Source organism: Oratosquilla oratoria, chromosome 12 (genome assembly GCF_046742065.1).
Source record: "Oratosquilla oratoria isolate Oo_2021 chromosome 12, ASM4674206v1, whole genome shotgun sequence".
In the NCBI taxonomy this organism is placed as follows: domain Eukaryota; kingdom Metazoa; phylum Arthropoda; class Malacostraca; order Stomatopoda; family Squillidae; genus Oratosquilla; species Oratosquilla oratoria.
Window position 1 is genome coordinate 64710827 of NC_134788.1, and position 25282 is coordinate 64736108.

General features: G+C 39.5%; 1 protein-coding gene across 3 annotated transcripts in view; it reads right to left on the reverse strand.

Annotated features, from left to right (window-relative positions):
* Positions 1 to 19493: 19493 nt before the first annotated feature.
* LOC143031933 (uncharacterized) overlaps positions 19494 to 25282 on the reverse strand; it is a 32283-nt gene continuing 26494 nt past the window's right edge. For all 3 annotated transcript variants that reach the window (XM_076196311.1, XM_076196312.1, XM_076196313.1), the window contains one exon: positions 19494 to 24605. In XM_076196311.1, the coding sequence (XP_076052426.1) occupies positions 23533 to 24480 (948 nt within the window). In that variant the 5' untranslated portion in view covers positions 24481 to 24605 and the 3' untranslated portion in view covers positions 19494 to 23532. The remainder of the gene's footprint in view (positions 24606 to 25282) is intronic.

Genomic DNA, 25282 nt, shown 5'->3' on the forward strand with positions numbered 1-25282 from the left:
TAGAGACCCACGCAAGTTGTATTTCTTACAATCAATAATGATAAAAACAAAGCAAGATTAGAATAACCTCACCAATCACCACAGCACCAACTCGTCTCCAGCTCTAAGACCTTCTTCCTCCTAGCATCGATTGAGGACCTCCAGATCCAGATTTCAGGCTCGCCATATTCGGTGATTAAGAGATTAATGTGTAGCCAGGAGTTTGATTTCTTCCTTGGTTGTCCATACCAGAACACTACAAATTGGTGACCCCGGAGTGACAACCAGGAAGATGGCAGAATCAAAACTCAAATTCCCCAGTTTTTACCATGACGTAGAAAACTGGCTAATCCACGCACAAGGCTATTTGGCCACTCAGACTGGGGTGACAAATCAGCAAGCCTTCGGAGCGTATATTGCCGCACTACCTACGAAAGTTGTCTCCTTCGTCCAGAACGTTATCATTACACCACCAACGGGACGGAAGTGTGACGCCCTCAAGGCGGCCTTGAGGAACCACTAAGCCAGATCTGACGAGGAACTTTACAAGGAAATACAGCAAATCCAACTCAGAGACGACCGGACATCGGTGATTTTCAGGAGAATGGCTACACTCAATGCTTGTACAAAGGTGCACCTTCCCAAGGAACTTCTTCGGTCAATACACTTAAATCTGGACACCCTAACTGGTGACAAAGACTACTCCTCCTACTGCTCCACCTCCGACAGAATGTACCGGCGCCATAGGTCTCTACAAAGTCGATAAATATCACTCTCTCAGAAAGAAGAAACTGCAGAGAACATCGTGTGCAGTAATATTACAAGTGTTAGTGAGTGTGGTCCTCCGATAAACACTATGCTCTCAGAAAAGAGCAACAGTACAATGAACACAGTGTGCAGTGATATTACAGGTGCTAGTGATCGCGGGCCTCCCAGTTACCACCCCTCGACCAGCTTTCCAGCAGTCAATAGTGCAGTGAGCAGGACCGTTCATCCAACGAAGTGCCGGGAACCAAAGTGTGCAGCAAGTACGGAAGGAAATGGCCGAAATAAGAAAATTGCTGAGTCAGTTAACTTACAAAGATCAAATGCCACGAAGTGCTGTGCCACCTAGGGATAGTGGTACCTGCTGGTACCATGCTCGCTTTGGTGAGAAAGCACTCATATGTACCGAGCCTTGCAGCTGGTCGGGAAACGCCAGGCGCGGAAGTTGGTAGGCACCACCACCCCCGCCAACCATGCCTTCACTCTCCTCTCGGTGTGTAATGATCATTCTGGACTCTCCTTCCTGGTGGACACGGGCTCAGTCATTAGCATCATGCTTCCTGCAGCAGTTTCGAGTCAAAGTAAAGACCATCCGTCATACGATCTACTCTCACACCCATCGCCACTTATGGCAGTCACTACGTTGTCCTGGATCTAAAGAATGTCAAGCTCCCCTAGAACATTGTTATTGCAGACGTCCATCAAACCATCTTAGGCTATGACTTTCTACAGCATTACAAAATGTCAGTCAGCACCGGGGATAACTACTTGTACCGTGCAACAAGTCGCATACCAAGAACTATCACCAGCGACACTTCTTCCAAAGTGTCCTCCCTTCAGCCAGCTGGCGAATACACAAAAATCCTGCAAAACTTCCCTTAGCTGACGTTTCCATACAAGGCTACCACTACCCGCCATCACATCATAGTGCAGCACCATATCCAAACAACTGGGCCGCCGATCTGCAGTAAGCCTCGACGTCTTTCTCCAGAGAATTTGGGAGCCGCCAAACAAGAGTTCCAAACGGTTGGAAACTTCCTAAATGCCCTACAGTGCTTTTAATAGAGAGCTTCTGGGGATTGTTTCGGCCGTCAAGCACTTCCTCTACCTTCTAGAAGGACGTCTTTTCACCATCTTTACCGACCACAAGCCTCTCACCAACGCACTGGACAGGGTATCTGACCACCACTCACCGAGAGTCTCTCGGCAGCTGCCATTCTTGTCCCAATATAACACTCACTTCAAATACATCAAGGGAGAAGATAGCCATGTTGCTGATGCCTTGTCCAGGATTACCTATAGCGTCATCCCTGAGCAACAACCCATCGACTATGCACTCATCGCAACCTCCCAGACTAACGACGGAGAACTCCATCACCTCCGCCTGGATAACACATTCTCCCTGCACCTCCGACAGCTCCCCAATACTCCCGCTCCAGTGTTGTGTGACATCTCTACAGGCAAACCCTGACCATACATCCCGGCCTGTCATCGCAAGGATTTGTTCTCGGCTTTCCACGACCACAGTCATCCTGAAATTCGGGCAACACAACGTCTCCTCACGGATCGCGCCGTCTGGCCTGGAATCAACAAAGACGCCAGAGAATGGACCCGTACCTGCCTTACCTGTCAGTCATCAAAGGTGACGCGCCACGTCCATGCTCCACTCCATCGTTTCCTCTCGCCTACAAAACGCTTCCGATCGGTCCATGTGGACATTGTGGGCCCCCTACCTCCCTCTCGTGGCATGCGTTACCTGCTCACTTGCATCGACAAGTACACCAGGTGACCAGAAGCGATTCCTCTACCTGATATCTTTGCTGAGACAACCTCCCGTGCCTTCATCTCAGGTTGGGTATCCAGATTCCGCGTTCCTCACGCCATCATCACCGACAGAGGCGCCCATTTTGAATCTGACCTTTGGTCCAGATTCCTCAAGTTCCTTGGCACCAACCGCAACCGGACCACTATGTATCTCCCACAAGCCAATGGACTCGTGGAAATGTTCCACCGTCAGCTGAGTTACTAAAAGCACAGCAACCCTTACTATGGTTAGGCCGATGCCCTTCCTCTGGTGTTCCTTTCCATCCGCAACACTCCCAAGGTCGACAGCGACGTATCTCCATCCCAGTTAGTATATGCAGAGAACCTTCGTCTTCCCAGGGAGATAGCCACCCCTGCTGTCGAATACCCCAACCGACACGCCCAGCTTCAACTACTCATGGAGACCTTTGCCAACACCCGTCGCCCGCCACCACGAACGACACACACAAACCCAATGCATGTTCCCCTGGCCCTTGCTTCAGCGGACTATGTTTTCGTTAGGCGGGACTCCATACGAACCCCTCTCCAATGACCGTATAATAGACCCTACAAAGTTATCAATAGGTCAGCGAAGCGCTTCCTCAGTGACCGAGGTTCTAAGCCAGAACGCATTTCCATCAACAGGCTCAAACCAGCTCACCTCCCTCCTTCTCTCCATTCCAGCCATTCTTCCCACCTTCTCTCCCTCTTATAATACATCTCTGCTTCTATTCCATAAACATCAAACCAGCGCACCTCTTCCTCCCACCACAATTATTCCCCCAACCCTCAACGCATTACCTTCCCCCCGGACTCAATTTTTACTTCACCTTTACTCCACTCACCTACCTGTCTATCTCCACAGCTCCATGCCCAAACAGGACCCTCTCCTCAAAACCACGACCACGCTTACAGCCGGCCGCTGCCTTCTTTTACATTATCCAGCCTATCCTTTCCAGAGATCTTGCTCAACGGGACAATCACCCGGTCCGGTCGTCTAGTCAGAAGGCTTGCCCGCTACTCCCACTCCGCTCGTGCAACTCCTTAATCCTCAGCGCTACTCACTTCCAAAGAGGATGGGGAGGGGAGTGGTGTGGTTACGTTGTCTCAACCGCTGACGCCGGACACACCGGGGATGTCTGTTTCCCTGGCCGGTCCAACCCAGATTGATATCACCAACTCGAGTGGAAGCGTATCCATTCGTCAAGGCTCACAGCTAGTTCACGTGGACTACTGCCAAAGGGAAGGCGACCAATCAGAAGACTAGACGTTCCAACGGGACCCGTCCGTGATCCCGCCACGGGGTTTATAAGGACGGCCTCCTGCCAACCGAGATCAGAACAGCCTCACCAATCACCGTAGCAGCAACTCGCCTCCACCTCCAAGACCTTCTTCCTCCTAGCATCGATCGAGGACCTCTAGATCCAGATTTCAGGCTCGCCATATTCGATTATTAAGAGACAAAGATTACTGTGTAGTCAGGAGTTTGATTTCTTCCTTGGTTATCCATACCAGAACACTACAACGTCTTTGAGTTTTATTGCCAATTTATCGAGTCCTCGGCTGTGGATTTTTTTTTTTTTTTTTCTCACGAAACATTTTATTTCAATTGTGGATAAAAACTCACATTTTCGGTCTCACATCATAAATTCGTCCTTCATTTTAAATTCGAAGTCTCATAAATATCACTTAAAATTAACCCCCCCCCAACAAACCCCACTTCTTCCACATTTCCCGATAGTCGTGATGTAGTCGAGATCTTTTTTAATTCAATTTTGGAGTTTTGGAAAGTAATAATATGTTGAGGTTTTGTAGAGTAATACAGTTTTTTTTAAGTTAAAAGTATATCCACATCAAAACTAAATTCAATTGACAATACTAATTCAATAGCAGTCCATCAAAATCAAAATTCAATCCAACATCGAAAATCAAAACCATAATTCAATCCAACATGAAAATTCAAATAAAAAAAATCCAAATAGAATCCAATGTTGATTCCAGTATAATTTGAGTTGAGGAGTGAATCGGATGAAAATAAATTGTTGGGGGTCACCAATTTTAATTATAGCTGATGGCGTGTTCTTTGGTTATTTGATATTTTATGAAATTATCATAATCACTCACCAAGGATATTTAATCACTCACCAAGGATATTTGATATCTTATGAAATTATCATAATCACTCACTAAGGATATAATGAGCCATAAATTGAGAACAACGTTTATTAACAAAGAACAGGTGCTGACCACCTTTTTTCAATCCTTCTTCTATCCACCGCATGTTACTTCATGTCACACCACCACCATAAATGTCAGCACAGTTGCCAAATTTGACGGAAACCCACTACACACATGCCACATGTAATGCTATGCACTTAGAGAAAGAGAAAAAAAAAATGGTGCAACAATAGATTAGTAAATCAGGTGAGTTCTGTAAGCACTTAATTCTGACAGCAATATTGGGTGGCTGAGGGGGCAGGGGGATTGAATCATTATTGGAGGGGCTCATCACACACACACACACACACACACACACCCAAGACAATTCGGATTCAGACAAGGAAGATCATGCTCCACAAACTTAATATGCTTTTACTCAAGACTAATAGGAATACAGGGAAACCTACTAAAATGGATAGAGGACTTTCTGACTGGTAGAAAGATGAGAGTAGTGCTCAGAGAAAAATATTCAGACTGGAAAGAGGTGATCAGTGGAGTACCGCAAGGATCTGTGCTGGCACCAATAATGTTTGCTATCTATATGAATGACATGGATGAGGACGTGAACTGCTACATGAGCTTCTTTGCCGATGACGCCAAACTGCTAAGGAAAATAGAAACTGATGAGGACTGTGAAGCACTGCAAGCAGACCTAAATAGGGTATGAGTCAGAAATGGGAAGACAACTAGGTAAAAATACACCCATGCTGCCACTGTCTAGGTATGCTAGAAATTAAGAGAATAGGAGATGGGACCCAAAGTGCATAATACACATTAACATACACACATGTTGAACCTCTTGAAAGTTAACCTGAATAGAATCGCCAATGACAGCAACATCAATCAAATAATTCCGACAGTCGTCCCCGGACTCAAACCGAGACTTGCGTAGAGCGTCGGCTTTGCTTCTACGCAAAATTTTCTATTGAAGGTTGTTCTGGGCACCAGGTGCTACCTGTGGCCACGCTGATGCACAGCCACTAGTAATTCCCATCTGTCCGTTGTTGTATCCATTGATCAATCATACTATTACAGGTGCACGGATGTGGTGGTGGTGATGGTGTGTGTGTGTGTGGGGGGGGGGGTCTGGGTTGATTGGGGATTGTCCAGAGGAATTTGTCCAGTTGGGATGAGGATGATGTTATCCCATTGGTGACGTGGTAAGGCATTGAAAAGGCGCTCTTGGGTGTATCCTGACTAAGTTGCATAATTGGCCCATTCATTGGTGTATATTTGAGTGTATATTGATATCATTTGCTGTGTGGCTAGTTAATATGTCATATATGTTGGTTATTGTATATCTTTCAATCTTTCCAAGGAGAATAGTTGAAGGGCCTGTAACCTGCCCCAGTAATCAAGGTGATGCATGACAGAGATTTTGTTTGTGAAAGACCTCTGGATAGCTTTGATTACAATTCTTTGGCCAACCCTGGCCAAACCCTGTTAAGAAAGTTCCACTGAAAAAATGGCTAAGAACCCCCACTACTAAGTCCTCATTAAGGACTTCCACTAGATTCCCCATTAAGAACCCACATTGAGGCAACCTTGATTACTTTACCTTACCAAGGTGCCATGTCTTTGACATCTGCAACCATGGAACTCCATTTTTTCTGATCTTGAGCTGATCTCATTAAGTCTTGAACTTTCATTCCCCCTTCAACATCCTGCAGTAATCTACCCATATATATCTGTTGCTGTTTACACGAGCCCTCTTCCCTTCAATCATTCCAAGTAGGCTTTTTCCAGTCCTGTGCAGATTATATGGCCAAAAAAGAAAACTGTCTACTCTTGATAGTTCCTATAAGTGATCTTTTTGTCCCAGCTCTTCTTAAAAATTCTTCATCTGTTAGCCTTTCAGTCCAAGATATCCTCATCATTCTTCAAAGGCACCACATCTCCACTGCCTGAAGTTTCTTTTTTATTTCGGTGCTTATTATAATAAGCACCGAAATGAAAAAGAAACTTCATGATTCACACCTGTAAAAATCAACCACACAAAACTTTTTAAAAATCTTAATCTCAGGTTCCAATTCATATTTACGTTTGCTTGAAGCTTTTCTTTTCTTTTCCAAATGCTGTTTTTGCTATACCTATTTGTGTTCTAATTTCCTTTTCTGATCTTCCATCCTATGGTTATGCTACCTAAGTACTTGAAATATTGAACTTGCTTAAGCTTTTTCCCATTCCTCCCACTATCTTTATTCCAAGTCTTTAATTTCTTCCATAACACATTGACTATATAAACAATTCTGGCGAGAGCACACAGCCATTTCTCACCCCTCTCTTAATTTCCACTAGTTTTGACTTTTCATTTTCTATTCTTAAATCTGCTCTTCATCTGCGATACAAGTTTTGAATCATATATAGGTCTTTACCATAATTCTCTTTCTTTTAACATTGTGATCAGGTCTTTATGCCTCACCATATTGAATGCTTTTTCAAAATCCACAACACACGTGTTTTTTTTTTATTCTATAGTCCTCTCTAGTATATTCCTAAGTGTAAAATTTGCATTCCTCATATCTTTTCCCTCTTTAAAACCATATTGGTTTTCTATATTGTCTATTTGTTGTTTTCCTGTGATTCTAATCAACACTATTCTCAATATCATTTTACCAATCTGACTCATGATGCTCATTGTTCTATGCTTTGAACACTCGGTTGTGCCAGCTTTCTTTGGAATAAATATGAAAGTTGCTCTCTTCATTAATTGATAAGAACTTCCAATGTGTACACTTGGTTCAGGTGTACACTTGGTATACACATATGAAAATTTCAACTTGGGATCTCTATTTAATTGGCAGTTGTCGAAAAGTCTGTCTAAAGAAACACCATGTGGGGACAGAGCCATTATTATATTTCACTTGTTACAGCTACCACTTGGGCACACTTGCTCATTTAGATTGTTGGACAGATACATTTTCTGGTTCTTCCTCTTTTTGCTGGTACTTGATAGAACTGTAACAAGCAAAATGTCATACCAATAAAGGCTCCATACATACATATACCAAAGGCTTACCCCCCCTTATAAGAGAGGTAGCCAAAAAACAAAGGCATAAAAAACACTCCCACCCATTCCATCCCTAACATTCTTCACTCCCCTCCACTCTCTTCTTCAATGTGACAAACAGCGCCAACTGATGCTTCAGGACCTGACAGGATCTCAAACTGGATACTTAAAGAATATAAGGAACAACTGGCAGGAGACATGGTGCCACTTGATTAGAAAAGTGCTAATGTGATACTGATTCAAAAAGGTGGAAGTAAGGAGACACCACTAAATTATGGGCCAGTATGACTGACCAGTACAACAATGAAATTATGTGAAAGGATTGTGGAAGATTGAGGGAACAATCATTTCATTATGGAAGGTGAAGCCTATCCGGAGATGGGTCAATGCAGTCTCTGAGCAGTGTCCCTGTACATGTTCATATGTCCATGGATGGGAAACAAGAGGTGTTATCTCTTCCATCCTGTTCTGTCAACTGACAAGAACTGTTATCCATATAGTGGAGTTCATGTTGAAGAATGGAATGGGGTTGGAAAGGGCAGTACAAGATGCTGCCTCTTCAGCCAGCTTATTGGCCTTCTCATTCCATGGAATCCCCATATATGCTGGGACCCAGCAAAATGCAATGCTATAGCCTCTACTCTGGAGTAGGTAGAGCCACTCAAAACTGATCAAACAAAAGGTTCAAGGGAAGAAAGACTTAAATGTTCCATACAAGAGTCACTAAAAATAGTAAAATATGAAACAGGTAGGGTAAAGATGATTGCTAGGATAATGGCAGATAGCTCTGCTGTAAAAAATTAAATCATACTGGGGTGGCTGCCACCACCGACCAATCAAGAAAATATAACACCATATCCAACCCCAGCATCAGACTTTGTACTATCTGTTAATACTTGAGAGGAGTTGAAATACATATAGCAGTAAATATAAGTCTTGGGACACTGACATACAAAAAACTGACCCAAGAAGACACTGAACTCAATACCAGCATTTCAGCAATAACAACTGATGATGTGAGTCCAATAGAAGGACATCTGCATCTACCAGCATGCTTGGTATTGGGGATGAATGGAACACACCAATTACTAAACAAACATTGGTATGATGAACCGATTTCAACAAAGTCAAACTTCAGTAGCAGATGAATAGATTTCACAGCTGTACTTCATCTTTGAGAGGATAATTGTTCAGTGTAATAGGAGTAAGGTCTGTCTATTGACACCCTAAGAGATTTGGGCTACAACCCTAGGGAGTGGCATTGTTTTCATGCAAGTAGCCTATATATTGAAAGTGAGGTACCCAAGTTGGCTGTCAAATATTAGCCCCAGGAAGTAGATTTCCTCCACATAAGAGGTTCTTTTTTCATATAGATATAGGTCTGGATCACAATGAGCACCACAGAGGCAGTAAAAGCATATGGCTGCAGTCTTTGAAGCAGAAAAATTAAATCCTTGAATTGTGGCCCACTCAGAGATCCAATTAATTGCTAATTGCAGTTTCCTCTCAATTAATGACATTTGTGCTGCATAGAATGAGATTGATAAGTCGTTGACATATAAGCTACCACAAACTTCTTCTGGAAGCACACTAATGACACTGTTTATGGCCATAGCAAAGTGTGACACTAAGTGTACTTTTACTGGGAGAGAAAGAGGTCCAATATTTTTCCTTCGGGGAGATATGAACCGTAAAATGCTAGCATGATCATCTTGCTATTTCCTCAGATCTTTGTAGATCATTGGACATTGTCTGGGCATGCATGTAGTACTGTATGTCATCTTGTGAGAATTTGTACAAATCCTGGATGTATTTATGCCCTTCACAGTAATTAAATTTCAGTGTGGCCTGATGAATTGAAAATGCCATCAGATGGGCAAAGTAGATGTAGGAGCATCATTGCTTGTGTAATTTTTTTCTTCTGAGTAATACTCCTTTTCTATATTGAATTTTTTTGGGGAGTACAGTACTCCAGTCTCCCTCTCTAGATATTTGGCTGTATGGAAAAGTTGTTTTTGTTTTCTTTGTTGTTTGCCACAAACCAGTTAGGTGTAGGAGCATAGTGAACTTTGGGGGCATGTTTTTAATCTTTAAGAAGTTGACATTTTTACTGTCTACTACATTATTTGATCTGGTTATTTTAGTGATTAGGTTGTTATCTCCAAGATGTAGGGAACTTATTACCTCAAGGGCAGCTTTGGTAGCACTGTTAGATGTCAGTCACATAACATTGTGTGACACTAAGTATACTTTTACTGGGAGAAAAAGAGGACCAACATTTTTTCTTTGTAGGGAACTTATTACCTCCAGGGCAGCTTTGGTAGCACTGTCAGATGTCAGTCACATAACATTGGTTTGGGAGAGTTACTATCATATTTTAGACAGATACATAGGACTTTTCTGAAAGGTTTGAAAGCTGAGTGGATTGCATGCTATGACAGTGATATTTGTTATCTTGATTGTATCAGGATAAGACTCAATAGGTGACCTGTGAGGTCTTTCAACATGGAATACAATGGCAGAGGGAGTGCATCCTCCAGCCTGCTCATGCTTTTCTCTTCCATTATGACCAGATGGAGTAATCTTGAGGGTCTGGTAAACAGCCTCTTGGGGGTTCTGCCAACTTTGAAAAATTGAAGAGAAAGAGGTGATATGATTACAGTACTCAGGCCACTATTGGAATAGATTACATTGTTTCCATAGGCTATGAAATAATTTGTTTGGCTCCAGGGGCCAAGGATAACTGTCTACTGGGATTACAAAGGGAATGAGTGCTGGCTGCCAAGGACAGGTACCTTATCCCCATGGGGCCATCTCTTTAAAAACTGACCCCTCTTGATGCAAATGTTTGTCTGCGGTGGAGCTAAGACCTCCCTCTTCAACTCATCCCAGTCCAGACACCCAACCATCCAGCATAGTACGACCTTGTACAGTGGGCCTTCTGGTGGGTGGCACTGTTGGCCTGTATGGGTAGCCTAGCACCTTTTAGTCTGGCTCCCCACTGGCGACTTTGTAAACATGGGTAGCCCTCTCCCCCTAAGTATGGCAGAGCAGGGACCTAAGCTCCCTCTAGCCTCGCTTGCCAGGTCATTGGGACAAGCAAGTCCCCCACCATGACAAGGTGGTTTCTTTAAGTGGGGTCCTACTTTGGAAGCCCCAATAAAACTCCAATGTGGAAATGCTGTTGAACCCCTACAATTAAGAAACTGTGTTAACCCTCCAATTGGCCAAACCCTGTTCAGAAAACTCCACTGAAAAGGGCTAAGAACCCCCACCATTGGGGAATCTCCATTAAGAACCTCCAATGGGGATTCCTCATTAAGAACACCTACTGAGGCAACCTTCATAAGAACTCCTAATGTGAACATTTGGTTCATGTGTACATTTAGTATATATGTAAGTTTCAACTTGGGATCTCTATGTAATAGGTAGTTGTTGACAAGTCTATCTAAAGAAACACCATGTGAGCTGCCTTTATTAGTACAACGTTTTGCTTGTTCCAATTTTATCAAGTACCACTTGGGCACACCTGCTCATCTAGACAGTTGGACTGGAACATTTTCTGGTTCTTCCTCTTTTTGCTGGTACCTGATAAAGCTGTAACAAGTGCAATGTCATATTAATAAAGGCTCTGTCCCCATATGATGTTTCTTTAGATAAACCTGGGGCCTGTCTTTATCATCTAATCATACATATTTAATTTTTTGTATTTATCCAGCTTAGTTTATATTGTGGGTGTCAGGTAACAGAACTACAGAAAGTCATAATTTTGGCCAAAAAAGAAAAGTCACAATTATTTTATGGTTGCTGGTAATAAAATCATAGGAAAAGCCATAATTTTAGCCATGAAAGCAGTTGATTAAACAAAAACATTCGTCACTGTGCCTTATTTTAGTCTTTTCTTTAATCTGATATATTGTTGTGCTCAGTGTCCCCAGATCCATTTTTATTTCTACTTTATAGACTGACAGATTTCCTTTGTAACTGTTGATTTTCTGTGTAGAGAAATTGAGATACAAATTTATCCAAACTTGTCAACATGTGTAGATATGTGGACCCCCTAGCCAAGGTCCTCTGTTCTCATTTGTTCATTATAAGAGCAAGTCATAATATCTCTTTATATATTTACAGAAAGAAGGGTCCTTTCTTGAGTGCTTATATTCTCACCAGAAAACCAATCAGTAATACAATGGAGAACACAATGACTCAGTGGGTAAAAGAAGTGATCTGGTTATGAGAACCTGGCATTCCCATAAGATTAGATCTGCTACTAACCAAAGAACCAGACATCATCAACTCCTTGAACTGTCTTTGCCCCACATATGAGCAAAGACTGTCCAAATTGAATCTACCAACTCTGGAACAAAGAAGAGAAAGAGGAGATTTGCTGACTATCTACAGAATAATGAAAGGAATGGAAGTTTTAGACAGGAATGACTTGTTAGTGTGGGACAACGGTAAGACGAGATGACACTGAAAAAAAAAACTGAAAAAGGATAGTTATAGAAAAAACTTGAAAAGGAACAGTTTCCCACACAGAGCGAAAAATACATGGAACAAATTAGACAACAAAACAGTATGTGTAAACACTATACAAGATTTTAAGATAAGACTTGATGCGGAGAGATCCAAAGACGGGTCACCACAAGCATAGCTCCCCTCCCGTATATTACAACTAGGTAAATACAGGAAAAAGTGGCCAAAAACAATTGTATTTCAACTTTAGGATGAGGAAATAGAGCCAAAGAATGATTCCCACAGGTAAGGACAATTCAATATTGGGAAGGCAGATTGCTTATAGTTGAAAAGATTTGTTGAAGAAGCAATCTGGGAGGATTTCATACCACGGGGAATAATGGGGAAATGGGAAACATTTCTTGACATTTACAATTTGGGAGTAGAATTAACTTCATACAGATCCTGTACAATGTAGTACAGTTTGAAGTTTTGAGATTCATTTAGACACCTATGCAATATGATGTAATACCTGCCAATTGTTTTGTTCACTTTTTTTTTTCTTTATTTCTTTGTTGAACTATCTATTCTTAGCATTCAGCCCAGTTGTGGACCAAAAGGTCTTCTGTCAGTATGTTCTTCCCTTGTAAAACTCGGAGTGAACAAACATTTGCCAAAGATTAGTGGATGGAAGAAACAGAAACAGGATAGGTTCAACAAGAGGTGAGAGACTGGAAGAAAAAAAAAAAAAAAAAGGGGGGGGGCATGGCTTGGGGAAAATGCAGGAAGGGAAGAAGCAATAGAAATATATGTGTAGAAACAAGCTAGAAATGGCTAAACAAGAATCCAATGGAAGAAAATAATTTCAAAAGAAGTGTTATAGGTAACAATGAACAGAAACCTTTTTTTTTTTTTCATGGTTTAAAATCACAAACTCTTCATGAAAGGCTAGGACGGCACCCCTTACAGAGGACTTTGTAGCTTGAAACTTAATAAACCGTGCCTTTGGTTCAACTTCACTGGTGGCAGGACTCAAACTGCCATCCCCTTGACCTTCGCTGCAAGTAGCGATGCCCTAACCCGCTCAGCCAGCGAGCTTCCATTTTACAGGTTTATAAATAGTAAATTGAGATATAGGGAAGTAATTACCAAGCTATTAGTGGATGGTGAGGTCTTTGAAGAGGCCACAGCTCTTGCAGAAAAAAATGAAAGTTAATAAGTCTTCAAAAAGGAGAGCAATTTTTTGGAGGAAAGCAATGGGAGCAAGAATTTACATTTAGAAAATATAAATGTAGCAAGGAAAGCTCTCAATCTTTCCTGATCGTTGGATGTGACAGGACCTCAAACTGGATACTTAATGAATGTAAAGAACAACTGGCAGACAAAATTTACAGTCTTATTGTGTGTTCGAAGAAGGCATAATGCCACTTGATTGGAAAAGGGCTAAAGTGCACCACTAAATCATAGACAAGTAGCACTGATCACCACAACAGTGAAATTATGTGAAAGGATTATGAAAGATTGACTTACCTAGTTGTATTTTATGGGACTAGAGCTATGCTCATTTTGACCTGTTTTTGTATCTCTCCGCATCCAGTTTGCTTTTGAATTTGTGTATAGTTCTGGCATTAACTGTTTCACTGTTCAATTTGTTCCAGACGTCAATCACTCTGTGTGGGAAACTTCTTTTTCAGATCTCTTCTGTAGCTGTCTTTCTTTAGTTTCTTTGCGTGTCCTCTTGTTTCTCTTTTGTCCCATTTTAATAGATCATCCCTATCAAGAACTTCCATTCCTTTCATAATTCTGAAAATGGTCAACAAATTGCCTCAACTATCTTGAGGAGAAGAACTTTTAGACAGGTTGGATTCAGATATGGGTGATCAAGTGTGTTGAATCTTTTAAACTTTAATTTGAGTGATTGATATGCTGTAAGAAAGGGGTTGGAGGACTGTGTTCCTCTACCTAGAGAAGGCTCTTGATAAGGTACATCTCAGTTGACTTATGTAGAAATTGGAGGACTAAAGGTATACTACTCAAGTGGATGAAAGATTTTTTAAAGAGAAGATATGCAAGGACAGTAGTAAAGGATAACATGTCGAGATGGAGAGCAGTAATGAGCAGAGTTCCACAAATTTCAGTGCTTGCACCAATAATGTCTCTTGTCTATGTCAGTGGCATAATGGAGGCTACAACAAGCTATGCCAGCATATTTACACAATGCAAAAATCATGAGAATAGTAAAAAGCAAGGACTGTGCAAAGCTCTGGAGATGATAGCTGCAAAAGACCATTTCTAAGCTATTCTTTGAGAGGTAAACCCCTTACAAAAGCAAAAGAGTGTTGATATTAGACTGTGTCACTTGAAAAACATATCAGCAAATTTGTTGGGGAGAAGCACAGATTACTGCAGAAGATTAAAGTGGGTTTTTCACTATATGGATAAAAAGATTATGAGCAAATTCACTGAAACCCTGATCATTCCTAGACTGTAATATGCATCAGTGGTATGGCTCCCACACAGTGAAGGATATAAGCAAGATTGAGAGAATACAAAGGGCAACAACCACACTGGTCCCCAGCCTGGCAGATAAACCATACAAGGAAAGAGTTAAAGCACTGGCTCTGCCAACTCTGAAAAACTGAAGAGAAAGAGGTGATGTGATTACAGTATTCAGGTCACTATGGGAATAGATTACATTGACAGAAGATCTCTCTTAAGGATAGAAGGGCTTAAATAGGTCATAAGAACAAATTGAGAAAGACTATATGTTTAAAGGATGTGATATAGTGCAAACTGGACGAAAGCATGAACTCAAATCAAAATATGATAATTGGAAATAAAAAAATATAGACTAAGTTGGAATTGTACATTGAAGCTAGGTCAGATAAATTGGAGTAGTGTTGTTCCCTTCCTATATACAATTAAATTCCATTAGGTAAATACACTAGTGTATTTCATGTTATGGATTAAAACAGCAAATAATAAGGTGAGTGTGGTCTGTAAGCCATGTGTTTTGGCATTGTAACAATACAGTATTTCAGTTTTTTTTTATTTATAGTGGAGTTTCACAATACTAATGATTGATTCTACATTTATTTATTTAATTAATTTCTTTGTACAGATCAAGTGGCAGTCCAGTTTCTACAACATATCAGTTCAAACTTAAATTACACCATTTTCAACACATGTAAGTTGAGATGATGAACAGATTTTAGATCTTCTGGTCCTATAGAATATTTACTACAACTACTCCACTGGTATATGTATGACTTCACCACGGCATCATTAAATAAATCATGACAATTTCACATGGTATTTGTAGACCACCTGTTCTGAAAGAACTTTGTAGCCAAGTATAATTGTTTATCCAAGTAGTATGTCACATTCATTTCTGCCTTGAATGCCACAGGTCCAAATTTGAATATAATGACTATTTCCCCACACAGCTCCAGTCTTTAGTGAGAAATGTGCAGCACAATGTCATGCTAGAAATGTTTCTCTCGTGTGAGTTATCATGAGTTTAAAAGCAAACTAGACACTGCGAGATACAAAGGCGGGACACCACGAGCATAGCTCCCCTTCCTGCAAAATACAACTAGGTAAATATGACTTTTTAATGCATCTCACAAGAAAGCTGCATCACACAAGTCACAATAGAAAGGAGTCTCTCCTGTGTTGATCATCATATGCCATCTGATACTACTCCTTCACGAGAAAGCTGCATTGCACAGGCCACAGTGGACAGTCTTCTTTCTCTCCACAAAGAACACCACATGCTATTTCAGATCACAATGCTGGACAGGCCTTTCTCCAGTGTGGGTTATCACATGATATTTGAGATCATCCTTTCATGAGAAAGCTGTATCACATGGGTTAAAGGCTACTCTACAGGGTGGATAAGGACATGACAAGAAAGCAGAATTGCACCAATTATACTGGAGAGATGTCTCTCCTGTACTTACCTAGTTGTATCTTACAGGAAGGGGAGCTTTCCTCGTGTTGTCCCATCTCTGTATCTTGCCATATATAATTTGCTCTCTTAAATTCTTGTATTGTTTTTTCACATACTATTGTTAAGTCTAGTATGTTCCATACAGTCACCACTCTGTCGTGAATTCTGTTCTTTTTCAGGTCTCTTCTATAACTGTCCTTTTAGAACTTCCTTCCATGTCCTCTTGTGTTTCCCTTATCCCAATTCAACAGGTCTTTCCTAGCATGGACTTCTATACCCCTCATAATTATGTAGATAATCAACAAGCCTCCTCTTCCTTGTTCCAGTCAGTAATTCTAGTTTTGACACTCTTCATATGACAATTTTGATAGTGTTGGGGCCATCATTGTAGTTGTTCTTTGGATTCTTTCAACCTTCCTTATATTCATTTTAGTACTGGGTGACCATAGTGTCAGTGTGTACTCCAATTTTGGCCTTATCAATATGACTAGTATTTTCTTTACCATTTCTTCACCTAAATAAAAGCCACTTTTATAGATCTTAGCAAGTTATAGGTTTTACTAATAATTTTGTTTATATATCAGGGGACATATCTTTTGTGATGATTACTCCCAGGTCTTTTTCAGATCTCACTTTTTCTTTTCACCAATTTTATATTGTCCTGATATCCTTTTTGAACTTTTTCCAAATTCCATTATGCTATATTTCTTTATGTTGAAGTCCACTTTCCATTCCCTAACCTTGTTGATATCTCTCTGAAGTGACTCATAATCTGTTTCAGTAATCGCTTTCTTTAACAATTTTGCATCATCTGTAAAGAAGTTCATGTAATATTCCACACCCTCATCCATGCCGTTTACCTATATAGCAAACATTACTGGAGCCAATACTGATCCTTGTGGAACTCCACTAATTACTTCCCATGTAGAACTCTTATCTCTTTATCTCCGAGCACTACCTTCATTTTTCTTCTATGCAAAAACTCCTCCATCCATTTCAGTAGTTTACCTAGTATTCCTATGGTTTCCAGTTTTTTAAATAATTTTTTGTGTGGGACTTTACCAAAAGCTTTTTGTAGATCTAGAAAGGCACAATCAGTCCATCCATCCCTTTCTTGTATTATATCTAGAAGTCTTGAGTAAAAACAAAATTTGTGGTACATAACCTTCCCTGTCTAATTTCTAATTGTCTTGGATTTAGTGTATCGTTCTCCTCTAGATGTTTGATCCATCTACTTTTCATAACTTTTTCACAAATTTTGGCTACTGTGCTTGTAAGGGAAATTGGTCTGTAATTTGTTGAGTCTTCCTTATTTCCTCCTTTATAAATTGGTCTTCTGGTATTTTTCCTTCTTTGAGTGTGGGTCAACGTTTGAGATCACACTTTTGTAAGAATGCTGCATCACAATTTGCACTGGAAAGGCTTCCCTCCTGTATGGGTTATCAGGTGATATTTGAGGTGAAAAAATAAAAGAAAAAAAAAAAAAGCACCACACAGGTTACATTGGAAAGGCTTCTAATGAGTATAGATCATAATATTCTGTGCAAGATCAGCCTTTTGTGAGAAGGCTGCATCATACAGATCACACTAGAATGGCCTCTCATAAGTATAGGAAGTGGACTTCAATATTAAGAAAAGCATAATGGAGTTTGGAAAAAGTAAAAACAGAATATCAGGACAATATCAAACTGGAACTAAGGAGGTAAAGAAAGTGGGATCTGAAAAAGATTTGGGAGTAATTATCTCAAACGACTTATCCTATGATAAATAAACAAAACTGTTGGAGAATCCTATAACTTGCTAAGATCAATAAAAGTGGCATTTACATTTTTGGACGAAGAAATGATTAAAAAAATATTAGTCACACTGATAAGGCCTAGATTAGAGTACAGTATGTGACGACATTGTGGTCATCTGGTACAAAAAAAAATACAAAGAAAATAGAAAGAATCCAGTTAGCAGCCGCAAAAATGGCTCCTGCACTTTCAAACTTGTCATATGAGGAGAGACTGGCTAAATTGGAGTTACCGACTCTGGAGCAAAGAAGAGAGGCGACCTACTGACCATCTATAGAATCATGAAGGTCACAGAAATACTCGATAAAGAGGACTTGTTAAATTGGGACAAGAGAAACACAAGAGGACATGGAAAGAAACTTAAAAAACATAGTTACAGAAGAGATCTGAAGAACAGTTTTTCACATAGAGTGGAGGACACTTGAACAAACTGGACAAAACAATAGTGTGTGCAAAAACCATTCATGAATTTAAGAGCAAACTAGACACTGCAAGATACAAAGGTGGGACACCACGAGCGTAGCTCCCCCTTCCCATAAAATACAACTAGGTAGGTAAATACATATCCTGTGTGTATTTACCTAGTTGTAATATACAGGAGGGGAGCTATGCTCGTGGTGACCCGTCTTTGTATCTCTCCACATCAAGTTTTATCTTAAAATCTTGTATTGTGTTCGCACATACTGTTTTGTTGTCTAATTTGCTCCATGTATTTATCACTCTGTGTGGGAAACTGTTCCTTCTCAAGTTTTTTCTATAACTCCTTTTTCATTTTTTTTCCGTATCCTCTCGTTTTACTGTTGTCCCACACTAACAAGTCGTTCCTGTCTACAACTTCCATTCCTTTTATTATTCTGTAGTCAGCAAATCTCCTCTTTCTCTTCTTTTGTGAGAAAGTTCCACAGGTCATAATGGAGAGGCTCTCTCTCCAATTTGGGTCACTACATGATATTTGAGTTGACTTTTGTGCAAAAGCTTCATTGCTAATGTTTTGCTGTGAGTGAAGGCAGAAATTTGCTTGTGTACAAAATTTGCCATTTTTGCATAGTATGTATGCATCTATGCAAGACACCATACTGACCAGTTAAGCAAATGCATACAATCTTTAAGTATTACTACCTCCACCAAGTTATGCTTTTGCCAGCATTTGTTTCTTGGTTTGTTTGCAACTGTACTTAAAAAGTTATAAACAGATTTCAATGAAATTTTGTGTAATGGCAAATCTTAGGCCAAGAAATGTTATTAGATTCTGAGGGAGATTTGGATGTATATGCAAATAACTTTTTTTTTTTTTTTAATTTGTGACCCTGGCATTTATAAATTGTATATAAATTTCATCAATTGTGTACAAAGTGGCCCCTGCAATCTTTTATAATGTGGGTAAAATTTTTATTTTTTTATTTTGTAACCCTGACATTAGAAGTACGCACTCTGACTAAAATCTAGTTTAATGTTTTATGTATTTGAAATACCTTTTAAACTTGGTTTCCATAAATAAGACAAATCATTAGGCATAGGTTTTAATTCTATTTTTTCACACTGATTTTGTTTTACAAGTCTTTTGTGTGACAACAATGACAGAGCTGATAAAAATATTCAATATGTATCTTATATTCATCTGATTAGTAGTAAGAAAAAAATTATTACTTTTATTTAAACTTTGTAACTCTAAATATACATAAAAAATAAGTCCATTACCATTTCTTAACTTGTTTACTTCTAGCTTCTAACTCCTTATTTCTTCTCTCGTCTTTGGCTGAATTTCCATATAATCGCCTTTCACTCTCATAAGCACATCCAAATGACATTCTCCTAAATGGTTTTTGTTTTCAATTTGATTAATTGGATTAAAACCTCACTCATAGACTGCACTGTACCCATGAAAGGCTCATCCAATATCCAAAGTCTGCAAAGTCTCACAACTATTCATTCTGAAGACCAAATACCACCATTTGTATAATCTTTTTTATATATTTTTGGATTTACTTTTTTCTTTCACAGAAAATTTGAAATCTTTAAACTAATTGTTTGTGTAGTGTCAGCAAGAAAATCATATGCAAGACATGTTCACTACCACATGAGAAATCACAATGTGAAACAGAAGAGATATCAAACAATGACCATTCATCCTCAGGGAATCTGTCCTATGATTGGATGTAGCAGTTTTCCTTATTTCATCAAACCATTCACTAGTAGCTAGCAGTTCTTCACTTCACACTTTTTGCTTCATTTCCATTTAATGTGTTGCATCAGTTCTTTGCAATTTCATCTTATCTATTTTTTATGTAAATTTACAAATGGCTACAGATTACAGAATACAGACCATGTCTATGTACACTATCTACTGAATGTGGTTATTGCCTTGTCTTGTTTTCTTTTGTTTATCGTTCAAATTAAGTCAAGTAGTAAGTTGGGACCGGACTTTCTTTAACCATAATTACTAACTTCCAATCTTTGCTTTGGCTTTTTTTTTTTTCTGTGTTCTTCTTTTAGATTGGTATTTCCATTATTCCAAGGCTCCTTCAGCAGCCTTTTTTTGGTCAGTATCTTCTTTGCTCATGTTGTTATTCTTGAACAGTAGGTCTCTCTAGAAAATTCTACTGATTTTTTTCTTTTTCAAATAGAATTTGATAAATGAAAACAGAAAAAAAAATCAGGACATAAGGCCTATTTAATTTGAGGGGGGAAAACTGATAACATGCTTGATATATTTAAATTAACTGCAAGAATATTGTTAATGAATAACCACTGAACACAGTACAAAATATCTCAAAACTGCATGTGAAATCACGATTTTGTACACTAACATTTCAAAAGTCATAGATTCTCAAAATCATATCTTTCTTTTGTTTTGAGTCCATTATTATTAATAATGATTAATATCTTTAATATTTTTTTACATTTTCATCTTAAAACAATGTGCGTGCACACTTTTTTCTTTCGTACACTAGTTGTGTGTACACACATAAGTGGAAAACATTTTTCATTGCACGGATCAAACTGGAATAGCTTCTTTCGAGTGTGAGTTACCATGTGACAAGTGAGAGCCCTCTTTTTTGAGAAAGCAGTATCACACAGGTCACACTCAAAAGGCTACGCACCTGTGTGGCATCATGTGATACATGTGATACTGAGTTTATTACTATCATTATTTATTTTTTGTGGGAAAGCTACATCACACAGGAACGGCTTTCCATTTTAGGTCCTCATATAATTGTGAGAGAACTCTTTTGTGAGAAAGCTACATTACACAAGTTGCAGAGGAAAGGCTTCTCTCCATTGTGGGTACTCATATGTTTTGTGAGAAAAAGCTGGATTGCATAGATTGCACAGGAATGGTTTCTCTCGTCATATGCTGTGAGATTACTCTTTTGTGGAAAAGCAGATTTGCACATGTCATGCTGGGAAGTCTTCTCTCATGAGTGGGTCCTCATATAATGTGTGAGATTCACCTTTCGTAAGAAAGCAGAAATGCTCATGTCACACTCAAAAGGCTTCTCTCCTGTGTGGGTCCTCATATGTTGTGTGAGAGAACTCTTCTGTGGGAAAGCTGAATCACACAAGTCACACTGGAAGGGCTTCTCTCCTGTGTTGGACACTATATGCTGTATGAGAGTCCTTTTGTGAGAAAGCAGAATCATAGAATTGCACTGGAAAGGCTTCCCCACTGTACATTAGTCTTCCTATTTTATGTTTTTCATTTCTGCTTTGATCCATTTGCTCTTTCAACTCAAATTCTATTAGGACATGGTCACTCTTTCCTATTGGAGTTTTGTAATCAATTTTGTCAACAATTTCAGGCTCTGTCGTAAGTATGAAATCCAGCCTTGATGGTTCTTCACTACCTCTGTATCTGGTATTTTCCCCTTATCCACTGAGTCATTGTGTATTCGATGGTCATGTCAAGCAGGACATTGCCCCAGTTCTTCTCCACCCTTTACTATCATTTCCTCCCAACATATTTCTTTTGAATTAAAGCCACCCATAATTACTATATTTCCTCGGTCCTTTAGTATATTAGTCAAGTTGTATTTTGTACCTTCTAATATTTTGGAATAATCACATTCTGTCCAGGACTGTGTTTTGGGGGGCATATACACCACTACAAATTTTCTATTCTTCATATATTTGCTTTCAACTTGTAACTGATTCTATATTATTTTCTCCTTCAGTTATTTTTGTTACATTTAAATCTTTATTATTCAGAATTAATACTCTGCCACCCTGTTTATTCTTTCTATTCTTTGTCCAACAATAGTATAAACTTTGTCCCATAGTGTTGGGTGGTAGAGTACACTTTAATTTGGTTTCCACTATTCCCATTATGTCTGGTTTATATAAGGCCAGATAATCATTTAATTCATTCATTCCTCAGGTTATTCCATCTATGTTGGTATAAGCTATTTTGAATTTCCTTTCTCATCTTTTTCTGTCTGCTTCGTTTCCTTTTTCCTTATATACCATCTTCTCAGCCTCAGGTCCACCTTACCTTACCTTACCGTCGTGCCATATCCTCTTGGACTTCGGCAACCATGGAGCGCCACCGTTCACGGTCCCTAGTTACTTGTAACATCTGTGCTGGTTTGAGTTGTTTTCCCGCTGCCCTCATCAGCCCATCCATATACGGGCTGATGAGCTTTCCTCTTGCTCTCCTTCCCTCCACCATTCCTGTCATCACCACCTCTTCCAACCCTTCCCTCCGCATTATATGTCCTAAGAATCGCAACTGTCTTTTCCTTATTGTTGTCATCAATTCCCTATCTGTCTCCATTTCTCTCAATACTTCTTCATTCGTTTTCTTCGCTGTCCATGGTACTCTTAATACTCGTCTCCATATCCACATTTCTGCTGCTTCTTAGTTTTCCTGCAATTTTTTACTGATTGTCCACGCTTCTGAACCATATAATAGTGTTGACCATATAAATGTTTTAACTGTTCTTCTCCTTATATCTGTAGACATTTTCTTGTTTGTTAAAACCCCTTTCATTTTCTGAAACGTGCTTTTAGCTATCGCTATCCTTGATTTTATTTCTTTTCACATCTACAATCTTCTGTCAATACGCTTCGCAGGTACGAAAATTTGGTTACTTGTTCTATTCTTCTCCCTGCAGGGAGAATAGCAGGTCCACCACTCTCTCTCTCTCAAAAAAAAATCATTCTTTTCAGTTTCATTTTTTTTTTCTCCATTTGCTTAGTTTCTAAGTTCTTTTTCTTCTTCACCCATTTCTTTTTTTATCCATACATTTTTGTATTGTTCACTATTTGCTAATTTCGTTGTTCTGGATAGTACTTCCTCTGCAATTGTTTGTGATCTAAGCTTTACTTTCAGTGGCCTGTATTGTTTTTCTTTTGAGTATCTAACCACTCTATAAGTCTACCTGATTTCCCTATCTAAACCCTGTCCTTCCGCTTGTAATTTTTTCAAAATTTCCTTAGCGATCTCTTTCTCCTCCTTTTCCCTCTGATATCTAGGAACATCATGCTTCTCTTTAATGCCATAGATCACAATGCATTTTTTTTTTATCCACTATGTCCCTAAGTTACCTTTCTCTTTAATCACTTGTGTGGGTCTTCATATGTTGTTTGAGATGACACTCTTCTGAGAAAGCACAATCACACAGGTCACATTGGAAAGGCTTCTCTCCTGTGTGGGTCCTCATATGCAATGTGAGACGACCCTTTTGTGAGAAACCTTTTTCACACAGATCACACTGGAAAGGCTTCTCTCCTGTGTGAGTCCTCATATGGTTTGTGAGATAACCTTTTCTTGAGAAAGCAGAATTGCACAGGTGACACTGGAAAGGTTTCTCTCCTGTGTGGATCATTATGTGATCTTTGAGGTGATTATTTTGCGAGAAAGATTTGTCGCAGAGGCCACACTGGAAAGGCTTCTCTCCTGTGTGGGTCCTCATATGCTTTGTGAGATTACCCTTATGTGAGAAACCATAATCACAAATGTCACACTGGAAAGGCTTCTCTCCTGTATGGACCATCACATGATATTTGAGGTTATTCTTTCGTGGGAAAGATTTATTGCACAGGCTACAATGATAAGGCTTTTCTCCTGTGTGGGTCCTTATGTGCTTAGTGAGAGCAGCCTTTCGATAGAAAGCAGAATCACACAGGTCACACTGAAAGGGCTTCTCTCTTGTGTGCATCTTTCTATGCCTTGCGAGACCATTCTTTTTCGAGAAAGCAGAATCACACTGCTCACACTGAAAAGGCTTCTCTTCTGTGTGCTCCACCAAGTGATTTCTGAGGTGAATGTCTTGTGTGAAAACTTGATCACACAGGTCACACTGGAATGGCTTTTCTCCAGTGTGGGTTATCATATGAAACTTGAAGTGATTCTTTTGTGAGAAAGTTACATTGCATAAGTCACATTGGAAAAGGTTCTCTTCTGTGTGGCTCGTCATATGCTTTTTGAGAGAACCCTTTTGTGAGAAGGCAGAACCACACAGGTCACACTGGAAAGGCTTCTCTCCAGTGTGGGCCATCATGTGATATATAAGATGACTAGTTATATAACTATGCCACAGATATCACACTGGGTCCTGTTCATTGTATGACACGTAAGGAATCTACAGATAGCTCCTCCAAAGAAGTGGTGATATTTACCCACATCCTGAAAAAAAGAAAAATGTAATTGTAATACTGACATCCAACTCTGAAAGTGTGCAATATATTCAAATAAGATGGTGGATGTTTTGTACACAAACCATTTCATACTCAATTTTATACCTAAACAGGCCCTTTGTACATGCCATGCCCTAATACAAATAGGAAGAAACACTAACAGATATGGTGTCATCATATATTCCATTCTTTTCATTAGAACTGAGGTGAAACTCATCCTGTAGCTACATGCGTACTCATTCCGCCACAGCCACAATCACTCAAATTTTGCTACAGCTTTTCACCATGTCACAAGATTTGGAAATGGGCAATGGCCCAGCTGGCCACAACATATCTTAGTATAAATCCATAACATTCCATGTTTGGGCTCACAAGACATCAACAACTCAAGGAAGGTTTATTCAGTTCATCTCACTACTGACTTAAATAAGTGATGATGCAAGTCACATCATTTAAGGGAGCGTCACCAGCTATCATTTGAAAAATCCTGGTACATGAGCAAATTTTAGGTAAATATTTCAAAATAATCTCTATGATGGTGCCAACACTCATACAAATTTATACAGCTATATTTTGTTTATCTTTTTATACAGAATAAAATAGATAAAATATTGGCAACTTCTGGCAACCCCATGCATAAAAAACATTATGTATATTCAAATAGAA